Here is a 21,541-nt window from a genome sequence, read left to right as displayed (position 1 = left end):
TTCCGATCCATCGTTATAATCTCGTGGTATGTTTAATGGAGAATGTATTGCTTCGTCGCAAATATTTGGATAAGCGCACGACTTTGGCTTGCATTTGTGATAAACCTTTCTTTCCGTTGCCAGTTTTCCGCAAATCCAACTCTCACACGATATTAGAGTCGATTTAGGGGGATCACGCTTCATCGAAACGCATGCTTGCCGATCATTGTACGGCATAGGTTTGTCGGAATAGATCGGAGAGCTGGATTCAATCGACTGATAATATTCTTGATGATTCAATAAGTCGCTGCAAGATTTTCGGCGAGTTTCCGCAGATATTTGTTGACAATCGTTGTTTTCACATTTTTCGCGCGTCTTTTCCGCGCAAATTTCTGCGGATTGTCGATGATCCTCGATACATCCTCGAGATTTTTTCGAAACACCATCTTTCTCACAGCTGGACTGTGTGCTTTGCCATCGTTTAATTTGCGTAATTATCTCTCGGTCAATATTATGTTGCAAAAGTAGCCAATCACGTGTTGCGGAATCGCTTCGTCCAAAAGTAAAATTTTTATGCAAAATCATGGAATTTGGAGCAATGTGTAATTTTAATAATCTTGCCGGAATCTTCAGAGGCTGATTTAATATGCGAATTATTCGTAATTTTTCATTTGATAAAAATGTCGGGAGTCCAAGCAAGATATTCATTTCGCAAATCTCGCTCCTCCATCGAGACGAACGAGATTCTCCTTTGATAAAATTCTCGGACTCCTCCGGCAGTACTCTCGCCCTTTTAAACGAATGCGGCGCTGAGATCGTCTTTGTGGACACCTAGATGAGAAAACCGTATTATTTACGGGAAGAGATATAAAATTTCCAGCGCATTCGCAATATTTAAATTTGCTTTCGCCGAAAGTTTGCTCGTCCCGGCAAACTTATTAGATTTTTTAATAAATATATCGTAGAAATAGGAGAGCACGCTCTACTCTCTTTTTTATATAAACTGCACGAGTTAAATTTCTACGCTCTTTGAATAGTTTATAAGTTAAATAATAATTTTATGAGTATTTTCCTCAGGATAAGTTAACGTCATCAATACAACTTTACCTTGCGCCAGAAAGCTCCCAACATTTCTTACTAAAAATTTCAAATTTCAGTAGAGTTTGCAGAATTGTATTTTGATATTATTTTCGCCAATGCTTTTCAATCGTCAATTTCGCGTGCTTATTAAGCTCGAGGTTACATTCCAGAGGTGTCATTAAAATATTATCAAATACAATGTAGATATAGATGCATCAATCCATTGGTGAAATTAATAAAAAATCGCAAGAATGATTTATTCACGATCCGAAAAGAATTCATTTGGATTTATCAAAATTTTGGTGATGTTACAATTATATTGAAAATTTAGATACAACATGCGCAATTTGTGTCTGAGCGACTGAAGTACGCAACGGGAGGAATTTTATCGATATTGCAATTTTCGTGAGTGTTATTATATGCTACGTTACGTTCCTGCTTCAAATGTATCCAATTTGTGGAATTGCTGCGCATTACAACATAAGTGTCACAATACATTGTTCCCATCATCTCATCCCATCCGTCCGGCCAAACTAATTTCCAGTCTCTCTCGCAACTTCTCTCTCCGCCGTCTGGGGATCGTTCATTGAACATCGGTCTTAATTGCCGCCAAAATTCAGAGAACTGTGAGGTCCTGCGAATCCCATTCCAAACTTTCCATTCGCGATGCCGCTGCCATGCGGTTTGGAATCCGCGGCTAAATTGCTTTAGCTGCGCGCTTCGGGTTCATCTTCGATATGTGTCCTCGTATGCGGATGCCCCCCGCCCTCCGCCCCCCATCTCTCCCCCTCTCCCTCCTCCTCCCGATTCAATCGATCAGATTCATTACGAGTGGCTCAGTCTCCGGGATTATCCGATTTGAGAACTCATACGAGGGCATTGATTGGCGAATTCCGTTCGGTAACTCACGGCTGAATAATATTGTCATTAGTTTGTGTTCGCGCGCAAACTGCCGCGGTTGCGTCAATCTCGTGAATCTTGGATTTGTATTCAGGATTTCTGGATAATAGCAATATTGTCAGATATTTGACAATATATTATTGCGTATATAGAATGTAGCTTTTAATTAAGTCGCTTGCAAACGGGTTTTGTAAAGGAAAAGGGAAGTGTCAGTTGAATATATTTTGACTAAACAACATTTTGCGAAATTTCACACACCTGGGAAATATATTTATAAATAATAAATAATATTTTATCTAGATGACGATAATCAAACAATGAGCAAATTATTATATGCCCTTTTTATACAAGATGTAAATTGCAGTACGATGGAAAAAAGAGAATTATTTTCGCAGCAGAAAAATAAAAGCTACGCAAAATTAAAAATCTTATAAAGTTATTAATAATTTAATCGGCAAACATAATAATTATTTTAGAACATTATCGTCGTTTTCCATGTTACAGCAATTAAATTCACATTTAGATTCGATGCTAATAACTGAACGTGCTACTTCAATGTATATCGAACGCAGTTCCAATTTCTTAAAACTTCGACGAGCCGAACCCGTTCGGCCATTAGCGATTCGCAAATTGAATCCGGCATTGTGGTATCGCGCGCCAAGTTCCAGATTCGTGTCGTAATAATCGATCACACAATGCCGCTGGCTCCGCATCGAATCTGATTCATTAGATGCTGCGCGCTTGGCGGCGGCGACGGCCCATCCGATTTATTGAGTGGCGCGAAAGCGTTGATTGGCGAACACCGGATTGCGGACCGCAGGAATTGTGAGTGCCCTCGGCGAAGGGATAATGTCATCGCGATGGCCCGGCGCGGCGCGATACGAGAGCGCGCGCTCGCGCGGTTCCATCTAACAATTCCACAGAGTGCATCCAGCGCGGCAAATTGACGGGCAATCGAATATCCGATGTACAAAGGGAATGCATCATGGAAACAGAGCATTTTGCTAGAAATTACGTCAATTTTTTTCTTCGAGTTCTATTACATTCTTGCAGCATATAAAGTATATAACGAGCAGCTTTACGAATTCGAGTGATCTACTTTTTTATTTTTTATTTTGAAAAATAAGAGATATTTTCTATTCGCTTGTGGCAGTTGGGTACTGGTTACCTTTTTATACGATTTTTTTTTAAATTTTAGATTAATTTGCATATCCGTTATCAAAAAATAAAATCATGGATTAAAACTTAATTTAAACGTTTCTATTTTCGCTGTGTTTAATTGTTGTAATTTGATATTTTGAAGATATTTCTTTTATAAAATTTTTATAACATCCAAATTTAATCAGAAAATGCGCCATTGATCAAATGTGACATTGATCTTTCCTATCAACGTAATGAGCACAATCATGATCGCTTGATATGACTATTAAGCTGTTACATCCGATATTCTTGTATCACGCCATGGTTCGTTCGCGTGTTTCACAAGCTGAACATTGCCTTAATGGCCCTTCACGCTATATCGAGCGTATCGCGTATCTCGATCGATGTCAGGCGCTCGTGCGTGAAAAGTATCGGCGGTTAGGTGAGACATGCACGTGCGCCGGTTTCTTCCGCCCATCCCCTAAATAATTGAACGGAAATGCCTCGCGCTTGCCATCGTTTTGCCGTTTTACACAGCCCGGAGAACGATTTCCGATAATGCTGATCCAGTACGCATATATCAAGCCAAGGTCGCAGTTCGGTAAGCAATCCTTCTTCGAGAAGACCGACCCTATCATGCAGGAGAATATCCTGCCAGATCCGGAATTCACGCGAGGCTGCATCCACCTGAGTCATTGCTATTGTGACGTACGTAAGTCGGAGGATTTTACGCTCAACCAAGTAAAAAAATCATTACAAGTGTAAAATAATGCAGCTTTAATCTTTTGGTCTTAATCCTTGTAACTTTTTTTATAATCAACAGAAAAACAGTTTGCGCCAAATATAATTAAAAATATAAATTTTTTTTCTGCGATGAAAAAGTTAAAAAAAATATTGAAAATTTTTAATAATTATTAAAATAAAAATAATAAATTTATTAATTTATTAATTTTTAAGTTGGAATTGTAGAATTTGTTTGTAGATAATCACCCTGTTTGCTAACGTTGTTAATTCGTAATATCATACTACGTGCCTCTAAAACGCATCATCATTGATAATCCGCGAATTAAATACCGGTTAAGCGCTAATGAGTTTCTATATTCTTCGTGTATCGAAGAATTTGGGGGAAAACTGAGATTATGGAAATAGTTGCGTCGAATTAATTCTAAAGCGGATTTAAACTTGTATCGTTTAATAAGTATTAACAGGCGTATAGAAATGCGACACGAATTACATTTGAGCCTTCCTAATATCTTTTATATTTAAAAAGATGGGAATTAATTTAAAATAAATACGAGTATGCAAAATAGAAATCGCGGACAGTTTAATTCGAATATAATATTGTTCCACGGTGCATCTCGTACCTGTTTACATCGCGGATCTACGTGTTTTCTACCGTGAAAAAAATTAAATCTAACAGATTTAATCTCGCATAGATATTATATAACAATCGATATTTATGAGCGCGCTTTTAATAACACATGCCGCGACATAAACTCGGGGTTTATGTTGAAACACGTAAATTGTTTATGAGATCAACTCCGTAACAAATAGGGATTTGCACGTTTACGTAACAGGTAAGTCGCCGGCGCCGTGATTAAAATATGAATTAACAATGCAAAATGCACGTGTCGCTTCTTTAAATAAACCTGCGTTTAACGCCGCGACACGATTTTCATGGGCGTCTCGAGAACGTGTTAAACGAGTCATTAGATTTTACATCCGTAATAAAAAGACACTTGAGAGAAGAACAGATATAGATAAGCGAGTTCGCTTTTATAACTTCATTATTTGCGGACCGTTCGTGATACGAATATTTTTATCCTTCCTCCCGCGTCAGATGCAAATCACCGACAAAGTAGAAAAGGAAAGCGGCATTTTACATTAGGAGGATGATCTAAGAAGATAAACATGAAGGACGAGAAAGCCGTGCTGAGATTTTGTCGGCGCGTTGAGAAGGATGAGAATTGGGCGTTGAGGATGAAGAAACTCACCGACGTGAGTCGCTTTGAAATATCTATTATGAAATATATCTAATCCTAATCTCCTTTTGTTAAGACGCATCTCCATATGTAGAATATTAATATTATTTATTCGGAAAGTAATAGGAATTTTTAATTTTGCATCCTATAGAAGTTTCAAAGAATATATGATTATATATTTTTTTCAGTTGTACATTGTATGTTAGAATTAAGTATGCACATTTGACGAGAATAATATTAACGATTTTTCGACTTCCGATCCTTCTTATATATTTAAAGTTCAAAGTTTATGCTTATGAAATGCAAGCTCGATCGTTCGTTTTTCTAACCGGCCATTGCGCATTAAACTGCAAATCTTGCTATCGCCGATATCTCAGGAATATTCAAAGTCCCGCTTCAACATGCCCGACGCGCGCTTATTCGGACGAGTTAAATCTCTCTTGGCAAATCGTGGTCACGTACGAAATTATCATAGGACGCGTAGATATCTTTGCTGAAACGGGTGCTGCTCGTAACATGTTCTTGTATGTACAGACTGATAAAGGATAAGTATCTCATAAATCCGAAGACGCGATTTCTGCGCATCTCTCTCAAAACGTGAAAAAAAATATCCCGATAATCTCTCTTTTTCGTACGCAAAAGCTTCTGCGACAATAAATTTATTTGCAATTTTGTCATACTTAGAATCCATCTAAGTGAGCTTTGTCGCTTCACTATTCCACATTGTCGCGTATTTTGCATGAGACCTGGTAACTTATTTACGGGACAGCGCATCCATAAACCGATGCGTTGTCTCGCTAGACGACGATGCTGTCGAGAAAGCTCACGGGAAAGCTCTCTTATCTCGTCGGCTTTTCGTCTTTCGATGCTTGTTTAACGCGAGTTTTCTCTGCCTTTTTCTTCAAGCGTTCAAACACGTGTTGCGCGCCTCGCAGGTGCCTGGCGCTTAAATGTATAAAGGCTTATATATCGATTCTCGCGAGAGCGAATTGATCCGCTTTTCTTCTATGTGCACACTAAGTAAGTTTCTAAATATCGCCATGTTCAATACTTTAGCATTCGAATCTATAGAGATATGTGATTAGTGTATGTAATGTGTAAGTATTAGTTGAATTCTCAGCTTAACGTGAATGTACGTAAATAAAAATATTAAGTTTTTTTTTTTTTAAAAAGAGTAACAGTAAAATAATTTTTTCTTCTATTTGAAATTAGTTAGAACATCTGCGAAGTAAAAGAATAAGAGAAATAAAAAAAGAAATCGGATAAAAATCGAAAACTTGCATTCTAATAGTTCATGCAGCAAAGCAGAAGCAAAGTTTTTCAACTTTACTCTACAATACAATGTTGGGATATTATTTCACTTTCGTATCAGACAAATCTGAAACAAAACGAACTATTTTGGCTTGCATCGTTTCAAGCACTAATAATGTCCTTTTATTTCCATGCATCTTAACGAAGAATGTGCAAATCGTTACAATTAATCGCTTCGCGGGGAGTATTGAGGCAAAAAACAGACATCGAAACGCGGCGTTGAGCAAATTACTTTCATCCTCGTGTTTCTGAAAATATAAAAAAGAAATTTAAAAAAGAGAAATGTATTTTCACGAATTTTTATTTGTTTTTCAGAACCTCAAACGAATGTACGCCGATCCGCAGCTCATCGTAAGACCAGTCAATCATCTGTCATGCGGTCGTCCGATGCACAGAATCGATTGACCACCTGCTACTGTTTCATGGAGTTCGAGATGAAACTATCCAATGTGAATTCTTATTACTACATATTACATCAATACGAGCAACGATTGTTTTATCATCAATAAAAAGATCATCGGATAACTGATAAAAATTTAGCAATTTCGAAATAGAGATTTATCTAAAAACTCAGTTTTTTTAGAGAAATATAACAAAGTACTTCTTTATATTATTTAATATTTCTCGATATATAGAAATTTAATCATATATAACGGAAATGGAGGAATCCGTGAATCCGGATTTATAATCTAAAAGAGAAAAATTTTTGAATTATTATTTTAAAATATTACTTTTAATATTATCTTAGTTGTCAAATTAATTCAGTTTCTTTTTCGTTGTATTTTACGCAATATTCTTTTATCTTATATTTCTGAATTTTATTGAATTTTTTATGCACACTAATGCAATATCTCGCGCGAAAAGGAACTTTTTTTTAGGATGTCGAGTATGACACGTTTTACAATGTATCGGAAGCATGTTTCATCGTGTCGTCGTCAAACGCGACCTGTCACTCGCCCGTCCTGGTTCTGATCGCGGAAATCGATTGGTCGTTTCAAAGTCCTTCATAATATTTGAAATGTGTCTCACTGACATGAATCTTTATATCTAAAACCAGACGTCGGTTCGCACACGTGTTGTTTATGCCGTACATTTGTTATTGACAGAAACATATCACATGACAAAAACAACCGCCCATAAAGCAGAACGCATTTCCAGTAACGTGATTTCTGGTAGCGTAATATGGGGAAGCCGTAAAATTTTTCATGGCTGGCAAAAATCTCAAATATTGAAAAAAAAAAATATAAAAAACCATCGATAAAAATATTTTCGAGAGATATATATTGTGCAAAAATTGTGCGTGTTGTAAAAGTTATGTAAGTTCTTTTACAACGCGCACAATTTTTTCGAGTAAAAAAAGTTAGCATTATTAAAACATTTGAAAGTAAAGAAAGAAACGTTTAACTGCTACCAAGTTTTAAATAATTCTAAGCTAATTTTAGTGATTGTATCATAAAGAGAAAGAAGTATAAGTAAAATTTAATTTTTCTATATTTTTAAACACAGATTTCAGACTCTAAAATTTGGACAAAAATAATTAATTTGTGTGGCTAATTATGTATGATATCGTGCATCATGTTTCCAGGGAAAAGTACGTAATAAAATAATCTTATCTTGTTGCAGATAATTCAAGCATATCGGCATGTGCTTGAGAACAACATCGCCTTTAATAATAACCGATTTTAATCCGCGCAATCCGCCGATGCTGATTAGCGGCCTGATGTCTGGCCAAGCGTGCAACTGGGACATCCGGATTGGGAATAGGCCAGTGCAAATGTCCCATCGTCGGTTTAGCCACAGGTATCTATAGGTATATCTCCGAACAGGAAGTTCCGCGGGACTTGCACCCATCCGCCGAGATTATTGACCAGAACTTGGACGTGCTTGACTTTGATGTATGGCTTCCGGACTCGCAAATATCCTCCGAGCGAAACGCCGCAAAGCCGCGCAAACGGTAGTTTCTAATACCCGGAATTAATACAGTCTGTGGTGTATATGACGTATTGACGAGAACGTGTTAATACCGATTAGCGACACTCGAACACTTTCGCATGAAGCTAAAAGCTATTAAGCTATTACTTTTCTTATTCAAGTTTATAATTAGAAAGTATAATTAGAATTTAATACCATTGTTCGAATAATTTCATATGTTTAAATAGTTTTAATAACTCTTCTTCTTTTATATTTTTGCTTTCAATCGCGCCGCGCATTAATAATATGATAATTTTTGACCGAATTTATATAACATTTTATTATTGAATTAGTAATCATAATTATTTAATAATTATATCACTAAGTTTACTACATGTCGGCAATTATTACGCGGGATCGCCCCATTATCTCTACTTTTGGTTGTGACTGAGATAAAATAAAAAATGAACAACAGAACAGCTGCGCTTTATTTAAATCGAGAAGCTGCGGCCGTTATTGACACCACCGCTGCATTAATTATCCGAAATACGCCAATTAAACGACGCAGGCTCTCCATGGAGAAATAATTGTGGGATTACGGATCGCCGCCAATCTTGCGTTTTGTAAACGCAGTCGCAATTTCTGCTATCGTCGTCGGGGCAAAACATTTCCCAACGAGCCTGCCGTTTCGCTGCCAAATTGTAATCTCCGTCACACTAACGCTTTTTTCCCCCATTTCCTCCGACGACGCGCAAAAAAAATTCGGCGAACCAGACGCTCTGGATAACTTCCAAGACCAATACGAAGTTCTTCTCGGTGTCTACAAACAGCACGATCAAGTGATGGGATATCAAGAAGCAACCAACCGAAGAGCTGGTGATGGATGTAGACGATCCACTCTGGGCGAACGTCGAAGCAATCGGTAGTTCGAGCCGACCGTAAGCTACAGATTTCTAGCGGACATGGATAATGGCAAAACGAAAATCGGTGGTAGAGGAAGTAGAACTTGATCGCCTTGCGATTAGATTTTTTTAAATGAATCGAATTAAACCGATTAATTTCACGAGATGATAAATTTTTTTGAAGTTATTCATATTAGATGATTATAGAGTTTTTTATTTCAACACGATTTTGATTTGTAATACAAATTCGCTATGAATAATATATTAACGTTATATTACTATGTATCATGTAAATCATCTGATAATTAGTAAAACCGCACAAAGGATAGACTAGAGTAGTTATGAATATTTTACACGAAACAAAGCGAAGCGATTGTTCGTATAAACAGAGAGATATATCTCACGGATTTTCCCGATTAATGTCTTGCTTATCGACGTGAAAGCTTTCCGTTGTCATTTTTGCCGGTCGCGTAGTTTCGCGATTAATGTTGTTATCGTTTCGCAAATCCAATAAAGATCGAGAAAATGAGGGATGAAATTTTATGCGCGCAGCGAGCGTGCTGATCTAAGCGGTTCCTGTTGGAGCAGATCCAGGTACTCAGTATTCGTTATCATAAATGTAACGGATCTGTTGAAGGGATACGACATTCTAACCGACGTGGACTTGCCATGTTCCGCGTTTGAACGAGTGTCTCACGGCCATCGCGCCTTATGAGGGTGGCCAATTTTTAGCAATCGGTAGTCGCAATGACATATATATTTGGCAGAATACTCTGAAGAGTACACTGTCAATACCAAAACCGACAAGGCAAATCTTGTTTGTTGTCGTGGATGCATTTAACAGATGTTGAAAACCGCGACTACGTGATAAAATATCGCGTCTTCCAGGAATGATTTAAATTTAACTTTCACGTTGATCTAAAGAGCGTATTAATACAGATTTTTCTTACTTATATTTTAAGTATTTGATATGAGTCAAATGACTGAATTTTCCGCCTTTTCATCCTTTTTGAATCCGATCGTGTATTTCAATTTTGTCGCTTTACGCTGATCAAAGCTGAAAGGCAACTTCGTCCTTTATTGTAGTATTTCAAATCGTTTTGAGAAGACTACGATTGAAGGAAATACGCCTGATGCAAGCGAGTGCTCGTGAAAATTTTGCAGCGAACACGTTCGTGTCAAAGAATAGACACAAAAAGGGAGGCAATAGAGGAAAAAAACAAAGATAAAGCACAAGTTAAGGAAAAGAGCAAGCAACCCAGGAAAAGATCTCGGAGAAAAGCGAGGAAGAACGATGTATTCTTCGAAGATCTAGTGGAATCGGAAACGGCATTTTTTTTTCAAGCAGCAAAAAGGCTTAAGAAAAATTCAAGTATTAAAAAAAAGAAAAAGAAAGGAGCACTTTTCAAAGTATACGAGATCCTCTTTCGTACTGTTTAAAACGCGCATCTTTGTGTTACTGAAACATTAATGATTGTTGTTATAGCACTTCCATTTGATGGTGAAAGAATAATACGTTACGCTTTTGTTTAATCTTTTATTACAATACTTAAACAGCATTAGAGCATAAATTTATGTATATATGAGTAATCATTATTATTTATTTTATTTATAAAGAGTATTTATAAAAAGAGAGCCTGTTTTTAAAAATATTAATAATTGTATCTGTAAATGTATTATGTATTGTGTAAATGTATTTCGAAATTCTTATGAGAAATTCGCGCTCGATATTTCTTTAAAATTGCGAGTTATATAAAAAAAAAACCTAGTCTGTCTCATTTACGAAACATCGCATAAAGAAGGCTTTCACGTGAATTGGCAAAAACAAGGGAAGAAGTCACGCAAAAACAGACCTATTGGAAGAAAAAGATCGAGAGATGAAGTCCAAATCTCCGACGAAACTCTTGATTGCAAAAATGGAATTGATAAAAAAGAAAAAAACAATTACAAAAGTAAAAGCAGCAATCGTGGAATTGAAAAGAACGACGAAGAAAGATCGTAGCATAAGATTTTGAATAAGATCTGCGTCGTCTGCGACCCGAAAATTTGTTGTTCGGACATAGAAGGTATAAGCTTCTGTTTTCGACGATAAAACGAAAAATGTTCCGTGAAGTCGGTAAAGCGATATATTTTTCCGTCTTCAGTGCGACGGAATATCACGTTATCACGTGAAGCAAGAGATGTTCGTTCGAAGTCGAGCGTGATTCGATAGCACCATATTTCCTAGGTCGCGCAATTTTACTTGAACTGCAACGGCAGCATTACAGTAATTTGGTTCACGTTTGAGCACCGACAACGACAATGTTGGGGCGAGAGATATCGCAGTCACACAGATTGATAACGTCGCGGAGCGGAAAAATGCGAAAGAAAGAAGATAATTTCGCAAAAAACATTTCAGTGGAAAACCGCGGTCATAGCCGCGTGAAAGCGTCACGTCAACTGGAAACATTGATAAACGTTCATTGTTCTGACTCGTCCGCGTTCCCGTTTGTCCCTCATCGACGTCGCATCTCGCTCCGATCCGACGACGCAGGGGAGACGGTCTCCATGGCGCGACACAATTGGACAGCTTAATTAAGAACGCCGCTGTCGCGATCGCAGCCGGTTTCAAAGCGTGCTGCATATGCCCAAACTGCGTTAAATTAATGTGCTAAACTCGGCGATCTCTCTGCTGTTCCCTTTTAACTGTTATCGGCGCGTCGGCGTTTAATTGGATACGCCATACTGCGAGTTCGACGCGCACAGCATTTCTTAATGAAACGTGTAACAAAAGAAAGCCCGCGCATGAATCGATCACAGGAGAATTTATTGTAAAAGCTTTCATACATTTCGTTTTATGCGTTAGGCGGAAGATTGAAGAAAAAGTATGACAGATATGACAAGATAAATAAATGGCTTATTTTAATAATATTTTCCCCTTAATTTCCCGCGAATTCCCTTTCTATGCAAGGATCGTCGACAGAAAGATTTTATCAAACAACAACTCATGCATCTGTCATATTCCTGCGCCACTATAGAATTCAGTGATTTCTTAAATCGGATGCTATGCAACTGCGGGACCTGGCATACGCCATTAAACTATCATTTGTTACGTACTATTAAAGATACATTATGGTCCTGTCGTCTTGCAACTATGACGCGCAATATCTCGCTGACTGCTGCAGTAGAAATGTTTTTTCTTTATCCTTGAAGAATCACATTTGCATACCGTCGTCACATTGAGCAAATATATTTCGTGTTTTTCAGGCACAAATATGACATATCACATAATATAACTTTTATTTAATAAATTTATTTAACAAATTTTCAAATTGATGTTTTTAATTCAAAATTTATTCGTTTAAGCGTTGTGAGCAAATTCTCTTATTTCTTTAATTCATTTAAATTTAAGATAAATATTTATAGATCCAAATTCGTCTTTTTTTTTATAAAAGAAGAATAATATGATTCACGAATAGATACGATTCTTCTTGATACAATAACAGAAATAGGTTTCAACTGTAAGTTGAAAGCGACTGCTTCTATCGAGAGAGAGAGAGAGAGAGAGAGGGAGAGAGTCGAAAGGATTAAGTTTAGATCGAATATATAAACGAGATAAGGGCAAGATCAACGATGGTGATAAAACAAAATTGGAGAGGATGAAATCACCCTGGCGTTAGATTGGAGTATTAAAGCAGGGACCATTCGTTGTCGTCCCACCGGACGTTTTAGACTCATCGAGGGTGCATTGAAGTATATAACGTAATTGGTCTCACAGGGAATAATATAGTGTTTCATCCAGCAGAAGAAAATAAAACGTGTCACTGCTTCGGTTGCAATTGCTATTTCATAAATTAAAGCTATTTCATATATTTTGTTAGAAATTGTGAGAAAAATGTCATTGCTTCTTTCTAAAATTCTTTATTCGCAATTATCTTCGTAATACATATTGCTGTATTAATTTACATCACAATGGAATTGAAACCGTGCAAATTCTGAAAATTGAGCGCGAAATATAATACGCGTAATTATTAATTTATACATGCAATTTAATTTTCATTATCAGATAGGATTAATCTGTGAAATAAAGATTATGAGATTGGTATTTTAATTAAAATAAAGTTTATATAAAATTCTTATTACATCAATATACGTAAACATGTAAAATATGAATTTAGTAATATATGTAAAATATGAATTTAGTAATTTATGTGGGAAATTTTGTATCTTTTGAAAAATGACTCCCATTATATGAGTTTTTCGTTTTTAATTATCGTACGCACTGATATCGTTATTTTCGTTCAACGTCTGCTTTCTATATTTCGGAAATGTAAAAAGCGAAATTACTAGTCCAATTCGCCTCAAAGAAGAAGAAATCTTCGCAGTACATTATTCCATGGTGGCGTAAGTTGATTTTGAACGGGAGTTGCCGGCACAGTTTGGAAGAGGAGGATCATGCCAAAGAAGGACGGAATGCTGGCGGACGTATTCACGAACGGAGTAGAGGAAGCCAGAGGGAAAGTGCGTGTTTAGCAGAGAGGAGAGAATCGCGTTTGGGAAACGTGACTTCTGGCACTCCCGAGTGACCGCGGTCGTACTCGCGAAGCCAAAAGGGAAAAAGGAAAAATTCGGAAGCAGCGACGTCGAGTCGCCTCCACGAAAAGCGTGAGAGGAAAGATCGGATTTTCGGCAGCTCGCTGAAACGAGCTCGAAATGGAAGCCTGGAAGCGAGAGTGAGGACAAGATTTCGCAAACGTGAACAAAAAGAAAGACGAGAAAGCTCGATCCCCATCTCGAAAAGTGCACCCGAGAGAAAGAAACATATTTAACGATATAAATCAACGAAAAATGTAATAATGGCGTTGTTGTAACGTGAGGCAATTAATAATTTAATATTCGATTACGCCAATCAAAATCTATAAATAATCAATTATTTTATCAATTAATTGCTAAGTTCTAGTAAACATATACATACCTTGAAACGTTCTTAAAAGTTCAGAAAAATATGCTCAATATTTTCTTGACGCAACAATTTAGTTAAGTGTTTCTTCTCAAGATCTTGTGTAAGAGAAATTACGAAATTGTGCATTTTGTTGGAGCTCTGTGGAAAAATGGAGAATGATCTTTAAGAAGTTTCTGAAAAAAGACACTTGATATTTGAAGAGAATTGTAAGACTTTCAATGCGGTACTACTTCGCGTTTAAAAGGAACGAATTAAATAAACTGAATATTATTAAGCGAAGCAAAGAATACACTCACGTATATATACCGCTGTTAAGAAAATTGAAAGATCAAAGTTTCAGCCAGGAGTTAAAAGTTTCTAAAGAACAAAATGTGAAAGTGGCGCAAATGCGGAATATCTCTAATGGTTCGATCGAGGAATATTATGCGAGAAGATTGCTCCTTCCGTTGAAATTCTCCTCTGGCAGTTCGATAGAATCGATTTTGTAGAAGCGACGAGGCACAGAGGGATCGAAACTTAAGACGGTAAATTGCCGAAATTACCGCGAGGATCAAAGGGGCATGCCATTAAAGTTCCCGTCCGATTAATCGATCTCGCGCGAAGCGTCAGCATGAGAGGCAGATGTGCAGAATAGGGATCGCGACCTCGGGCATGTAATTCGCGCGTCCCAGAGACTTTGGGATAAATCTCGTGGAATTGGAAATAAGACCCGACGCGCACTTTCGCTCTCACTATTTCTCGCGCGAGAGAAAAAGTTGGCCGAAGCAAGGGAACGGGGTTTAAAAATTCAAGCTCCGCACTCTCGTCGCTTAATTCGCGAGAAGCGTCCCGGCAAAGTTTGCAGCGCATCTGAAACGCCGGCGGATTAAGCCAATATAAATTAAACTATGGAAATCGTCCCGGGTCGCCGACCACGTTCCCAGGGTCGCATTCTCACTTTACGATACGTGAGCGGAAAACGGACGACAAGAAAACGAGTTGTTTTATAATCTCCATTTCTTTCTCGCGAGCTGTTTGAAATGTTAAATCTTCATCCACTGTGCGTTTATCCGACAGATATATACTTAAACTCTCTTTATGTATTTTACTTGAAATAAATCTATTCGTAAGCATTAGCTCCTCAAGTTAATTTTCAAGCATAAAATCAAAGAAGCTTTAATCAAGATCAAGAAGAACGTCACACGCAACAACATTCTTTTATATGACGATAAAAATTAACAAAGATATTCACTCAAGTGTATCACAGAGAGAAGCGTAGATCGGAAATGTTGAAGTATCTTATCATTTCAATGTCAGAAGATGGAACGCACCAACCAAGAGATCTATTAATCAAGAGATCGCGGAAAGCACGAGACGTTTAAGCGTGAGAAAGAGGACGGGCAAAATCTCGAATATGCATTCCGCGCGAATTCGGCAAATCGCAGGATTCGATCCTCCGGTTCGACACAGGGAAAGAAAGTTCGGAGTGAAGAGGTAAGGATGGAAAGTTGAGCGAAGAGCAAATGGATGGCGTACCGCGCTCATGGAAGAGTCATGAGAGACGCTCCCTATACTTTCCCGCCACTCATGTATTACGGGAAAACTTGCATCCGTATGGAAAATCCGCACGACCTGATTGAAAGGATTCGCGCGGAGCAAGCTCGGCTTGTGAATTCTCACAAAAGAACATTCCAACCAGAGAACATCGTCGATGACGATGGTACTTTGCAGAGAGGAATCCAATAAGTGAATTCATCAAATTTTCAATTGTAGCAAGAAAAAAAACTTGTTGGTCGTCGAGATTATTTATCTAGCTAAAAAGAAATGTTTCGACTTTTCGTGCATTAAATATAATACATATTTTAAATTATTTGCCGGTACTAAATCCTTGCTTCTTTTGCCGATCAACACGAAAATGACTTTTTGGCGATAAACCAAGTTTCATGTCTCATTATGTATGTGCAGGCTTTAAGAGATTAAAAGCGTCGACGGAAAAAAATTCTGCAACTGGCCTAGTTTCGCAATCGGTTAGCCGGGTCTCGTTTGGATTCTTTATTTGCTCGGTAAATCCCGCTGAAAAACTACAGGTGTAGCGCGGATTAGCAAATCGATAAAACATCCGAGAAATGTACCGTAACTATCGAGTCTTTCGTATTGCAATTCGTCGATCTATTTCGGAATAGTCTGTGTTGAAACTATACTCCATTTGCGAAATTATCGTAGTAATAAAATAAATTGTGAAAATCTTCTGGGAGACGTAAACATGAGCTTCGTATCGATATGTGGCACTGAAATAATATTTTTATATAATTCTCTCATAGTTGATAAAACACACTTTACTCTTTACGATATGTTAGAGATGTTATATAATAAATATGAATTGCAAAGAAAAATATTTACGTAGGGAAACTTTTGAGTGCTCTATGTATGCTGCGATATCAATGCTATTCCATTACTTGAAAAAGCTATATCAGAAGATATACAATTTTTAAGCAATTGGCCGGATTCACGTATGTTAGTTCGTAAATTGTATCGATGTCAGTGATACGGTGCATGAAACCAAAAACAATACGAATCTTCGCCTACGCTGACGATTGTTGGCCGAACATGGTTTGCGGAATCTAACAAATCGATGCCGCGGCCATTAGCTGATGAGGGCATCGTAGTTCATCGGGTTCTTCGAACCGAGATCGGAGATTACAATGTGCAGAGAGAAAAAACTGAAATGAAAAGAAATACCGAGGGATGTCGGGAAAACAACAGGCTCTTTCAAATGCTAAATGATAGCGTGACTATTATGTCTAATAAGATGTCTACGCAGTCGATATTGGGGAATCGATTGACCCAGAGAATTCATTTTTACTCTGGATAAGCAAAAGAATAATTTTTCTGCTCATTAATCTTATAATTCTCAATTTTTATTTCATTTAATTAATTTCTTAATAAAATATTTTAATTTGTTAATTTTTAATCAGTTTATCGCTCATTATTATAAATATACATACATGTAATATTATCTCTGTCTAATATATAAATTTCATGTTACTATATGCAAAATAAAAAAATATATAAGAATATATTATTATATATATACATAAATCTTCCCATAGTATTTATATATTACCCAATATAAAAAAAAGAGATTATTACTTTCGTCGCATCGCGCGATAAAAATGTTTTTTTTTTTATTTTCTAGTTTGGTTTCGAAATTCTTTTTCAGCGAACCGATCAACGTTCAATTTCGCCAGCTCATATTTTTTTCCAATGTTTGAAAACCAATATATAAAATAGATAGATTTTTCAGAGTATTCTAGGGAAAAAAAGAAACTGAAGAGAGAAGATAGAAATCTTTTTCATCAAACAGATTTCGTAAGAAAAATAATTGAAAAAAATCATTAGAATTAAAATAGTTCCCAGAGATGATAAAATTCTAAAATGATTATTTTTATGTGAAATTATTAAATTTTTTTGATTTCGCGAGTCATATCTCAGGTAAAAAGACGTGACAAGCATAATGTTGGATGCACGACTTATTGTTAGTCAGAGTACGGAATGATCAAGTCGTTAAGATGAAATGGTTATATCAGCCTTCCCGACGTACCAAGTATTAAAAAAGAAAGCAGAAATCTCTTGATTGCAATCCTTGCCGTTCGTCCAATCTTGGTCGAAACGAGAGATTCATATAAATCGAATTAAATAAGTTTTACAGCCGAAGGAAAGCGTGATGGATGAAGATGTAAAAATTTCAATGTTTCTTTCGCTTCTAGATTGCTTCGTGTTTTATTTAAGCGAAATAATATTTTTATCAATTTTGTTTAATAAAGATAATTATAATTGAGTTATAATCCAGAAAAAAATATTTTTACTTAACATATCGTATCTTTACATAAAAAAAGAATATTATAATGTAGAAAGATAATTCTTGAAAAATAAAATTTCAAAATTAAATAAAATTTATAAAATTACAATTAATGAACAAGATGTCAAGTTATAAGTGGATCTGACAATGAGTTATTAAAATAAAATGAAACCATCACATAAATTTTAAATTTTTTATATATAACAGGGTTCTATTTTCTTTATTTATTATATATATTCTGCTGCCCAAGATACAATATGCAAATTAATGTTGAGAAAGGAAACAATAAATATCAATTGTATCGCGATCAGAAGAAAAAGCGATCGTGTGCAACTTCACATGTAAAATAAATGTAAGAATAGAATACACACGTGTGAGACTTTTTCGGAAGATTCGTCGATCCTCCGCATTTTAAACATCGATTTACATTTTTGAAAGCTTCTCGAGCACGAGTCAAAGTTGTCGGTTTAGTTCGTTGCATCGTTGAATACAATATAATGGAGATCAAGCAGGTTTTCCTGAAAACGCGCGCCGAGTTTGGCAAGCAGTGCATCTTCGATGTACACGGCCCGAACGTGGACGTGGACATCAGGCCAGATGTCAACGCTATGGCCAATTACATTACGAGGACTCACTGCAACGTCGGCATGCAACACACCAAACAGTTTGCGTTGCACGAGGTTAAAATTATGAGATATGCAATTGGTATAGATAATAAAAAATGCAATCTGTTTATGATAAATCAAAATTCTGTGATTGTCTGATATAAATTTTCCCCCAAAAAAATACATTATATCAAATATGCATGCGAAAAAGATTTCACAGAAGGGCTACAATTATTCGCTTTTCTTTACAAGATTATAAGTGTAAGTTATACAACAACGGTTCTAGCATTACAGTGTCAGATTCGATGTAAAGGGGGAACGAACTGCAGCTTGCCGCAGCCGCAGTTCGAGAACTCCACTAATGTATTCAAAAATCAACTGCGTTTTACTTTAACGGAACTAGACGCAACTTGCGGTAAAACTGGCGTCAGGCTGACGCGCCTGACGGCGCAGCATCTGCGCGTTTCGCAGAGTCCGCTGTCTGATGCCGCAAGCGTGCAACTTTCTACGAAACTGCAACGTGAAAAGATGATACCTCACGTGAATTTCATGCGCGTAGCCGTTTTTCTGCTTGTTTTATAACGAGGCAACACATGTCGAAGGCAGACATCACTTGAAGAGCAATAACAATTTTACATCTCATATTTTATGTATCAAAACGCTTATGTGACATTCTAAAACTCTCTATCCCGTATGTTTAAAATAAATTTATTAACGGCAAAACGGTCTCTACGAGATTTATTTAATAAATCCTATAATATAAAGAAAAAGATATAAATTGTGATAATTGTAAATTATAAAATTATAAAGACATATAATTTAACTTAATTTTTATATTTATCAACGGAAGTTGTGTATTTTTATTTATTTTTTATTTTCTCGTATCGGATAAATCAGGTTTTTTTCGCAAAACGATCATCTCTATACATCTCTCTCAGTAACGGTTTACAAATTAATATACGTTTTATATTTTTAATTATTTTTATTTTTATCACCGAAATGAGTACGTATAGAAACGATGGAAATATAATCACCAGCAAATTGCATTCAACATTCGAATTTAATATTGTATTATTTTATTATATCGTATACAATTGCGTATAAAATGTAGATCAAATTGAGATAAAACTGTCTAAACTCTAAACTTAGGATCCAACGATCAACGCCGTGGAATTCTATGCTAACGTTTCAGCAATCATTCCTCTGGAATTCCAGGCTCAGACTGTCGGAACCCAGACAAAGAGCAGCGGAATGTTTCACTTCGAGGGTGGTTGGCCGAAGGAAATCAATCCGAAGGACGAGGAAGCTACAGCGAGATACCGCAGACGAGTCGAGAAGGACGAAGATTGGGCACCGAAATTGCGCAACTTATTCCAAGTATATTGTCGTAGTGGATTATCGTAAATTTCTATTCTCCACCGATAAAAATATCTTGGAAAACTGATTTAATCAAAATCGTGGATGGAGGAATAATTTTCTCGATCGATTACATACGCGATTGACACAATGTCATTTTGCTTTCAAAAAAATACGATAATCACATTGTTTTCTTTCCCGCAGCAAATGGAACATAACATCCTCCAGAATGGCGCACTTAACATATATCAACACTACTTTGACGATATGGTTCCCACAGAATTAGTGAAACCCCGTAGTCTTAGGTAAAAATCTATAATTTCGCCGTATATTATCGATATCTTATCTATCACAAGTGAACTTTATATAAAGTTTATGTATGTACCCGGGGCAAACACGAATTAAAGCTATTAATACAAAAGTGAATAATGCAGTGAGAAGTCTGAAATATTCAGGTTGAAAAATTTTTGGCGAAATATCGTGGTCGTGAAACAATGAATATCAGAAATTCAATCGTCTTTAGTTAAAGGGGAGAGAATCGTTTTTATTATCATACGATATCGGCAGTATGCTCGCAACCTCGTGATCCCAGATGGACAATTTTAAAATGTATATATGCGTGGAGGACAAGAACGACTACGTTGGTTCGGCCATCAAAAGATTTAAAATTTAAACCCGGCCTGAGCCTGAAGGTATTTGAACATATGTCCGAATTCCGGAGTCGTAGTAGACGTGAATTATGCATCCTGCTGCTAAATTTACTTTCCTCCCTTTTAAACTGACCATTTTCTGCGCGTGGAAATTGCGAACTCTGAACTATTTAATTATTTACGCGAAGAGGAGCAGTGAGTAAGATTTTAAAAGCTGGAAAAAAGTACATTTAAATATACGCACACGCATATATAAAATATAATATAGTATTTAAATTTAATATGAGGTTTTTAATAATTGAGAATTGAAGCATGAGTTAAAAACAGAAAAGGTGGAAATATATAATACAGAAAATTTAATACCCAATATAAATTATTCCGTAATAATACATTTACCAAATACTGTATTAATATATTGTAGAATTAATATAATATATTATACAAAGTTTATCATCACACACACAACTTATAAACAAACATAACAATTCGTATTATTTTCGATATACTAAAATCTCATGTTTTCATATTGTTTCAAATTATTATAACGATACTATGCGAGAGTCTGACATTTTAAAATTAGATTAAAAATAAATGGCAACTCAGAATTTTATTTCAGAACAGTGAATGTATACGAGGATCCGCAAACGCCGATACGACCAGTGAACAATATTTCTTGGTCGCCAGACTCTGGTAGTAAAATGGTAGTCTCGTATTGCTCCTTTGGAACTGAGCCAGATTACAGTAACATTGCGTATATCTGGCAGATTGGTAAGTGGAAAAAGCGCGGAAAAGCCCTGATTACATTTAAACGCCGCGTTTAATCAGGGTTCCACAACGTCCGCGATAAGTTTCCGCCCTGAATCCGTATTAACGTTTTTAGTAATTGTTATTTTTCATAGCGTGCAAAAAAATTTCTTCGCAATAAATAATCTCGTCTTTAAAAAA

At 36.4% G+C, this 21,541-nt stretch overlaps 2 protein-coding genes across 3 annotated transcripts in view; one reads left to right on the top strand and one right to left on the bottom strand.

Annotated features, from left to right (window-relative positions):
- The window catches only part of LOC115236688 (furin-like protease 1), a 216,999-nt gene that overhangs the window by 43,648 nt on the left and 151,810 nt on the right, over positions 1 to 21,541 (bottom strand). The window lies entirely within an intron of this gene.
- LOC115236689 (dynein intermediate chain 3, ciliary-like) overlaps positions 17,413 to 21,541 on the top strand; it is a 14,971-nt gene continuing 10,842 nt past the window's right edge. Inside the window, exons 1-4 of the mRNA XM_029809294.1 lie at positions 17,413 to 18,665; positions 19,806 to 19,967; positions 20,151 to 20,251; positions 21,213 to 21,364. Coding sequence (XP_029665154.1) covers positions 18,483 to 18,665; positions 19,806 to 19,967; positions 20,151 to 20,251; positions 21,213 to 21,364 — 598 coding nt within the window. The 5' untranslated portion in view covers positions 17,413 to 18,482. The remainder of the gene's footprint in view (positions 18,666 to 19,805; positions 19,968 to 20,150; positions 20,252 to 21,212; positions 21,365 to 21,541) is intronic.

This window comes from Formica exsecta, unplaced genomic scaffold, assembly GCF_003651465.1.
Source record: "Formica exsecta isolate Colony F162 unplaced genomic scaffold, ASM365146v1 scaffold26, whole genome shotgun sequence".
Lineage (NCBI taxonomy): Eukaryota > Metazoa > Arthropoda > Insecta > Hymenoptera > Formicidae > Formica > Formica exsecta.
Note: the sequence above shows the minus strand (reverse complement) of the source record. Positions and strands in the feature narration are given on the sequence as shown.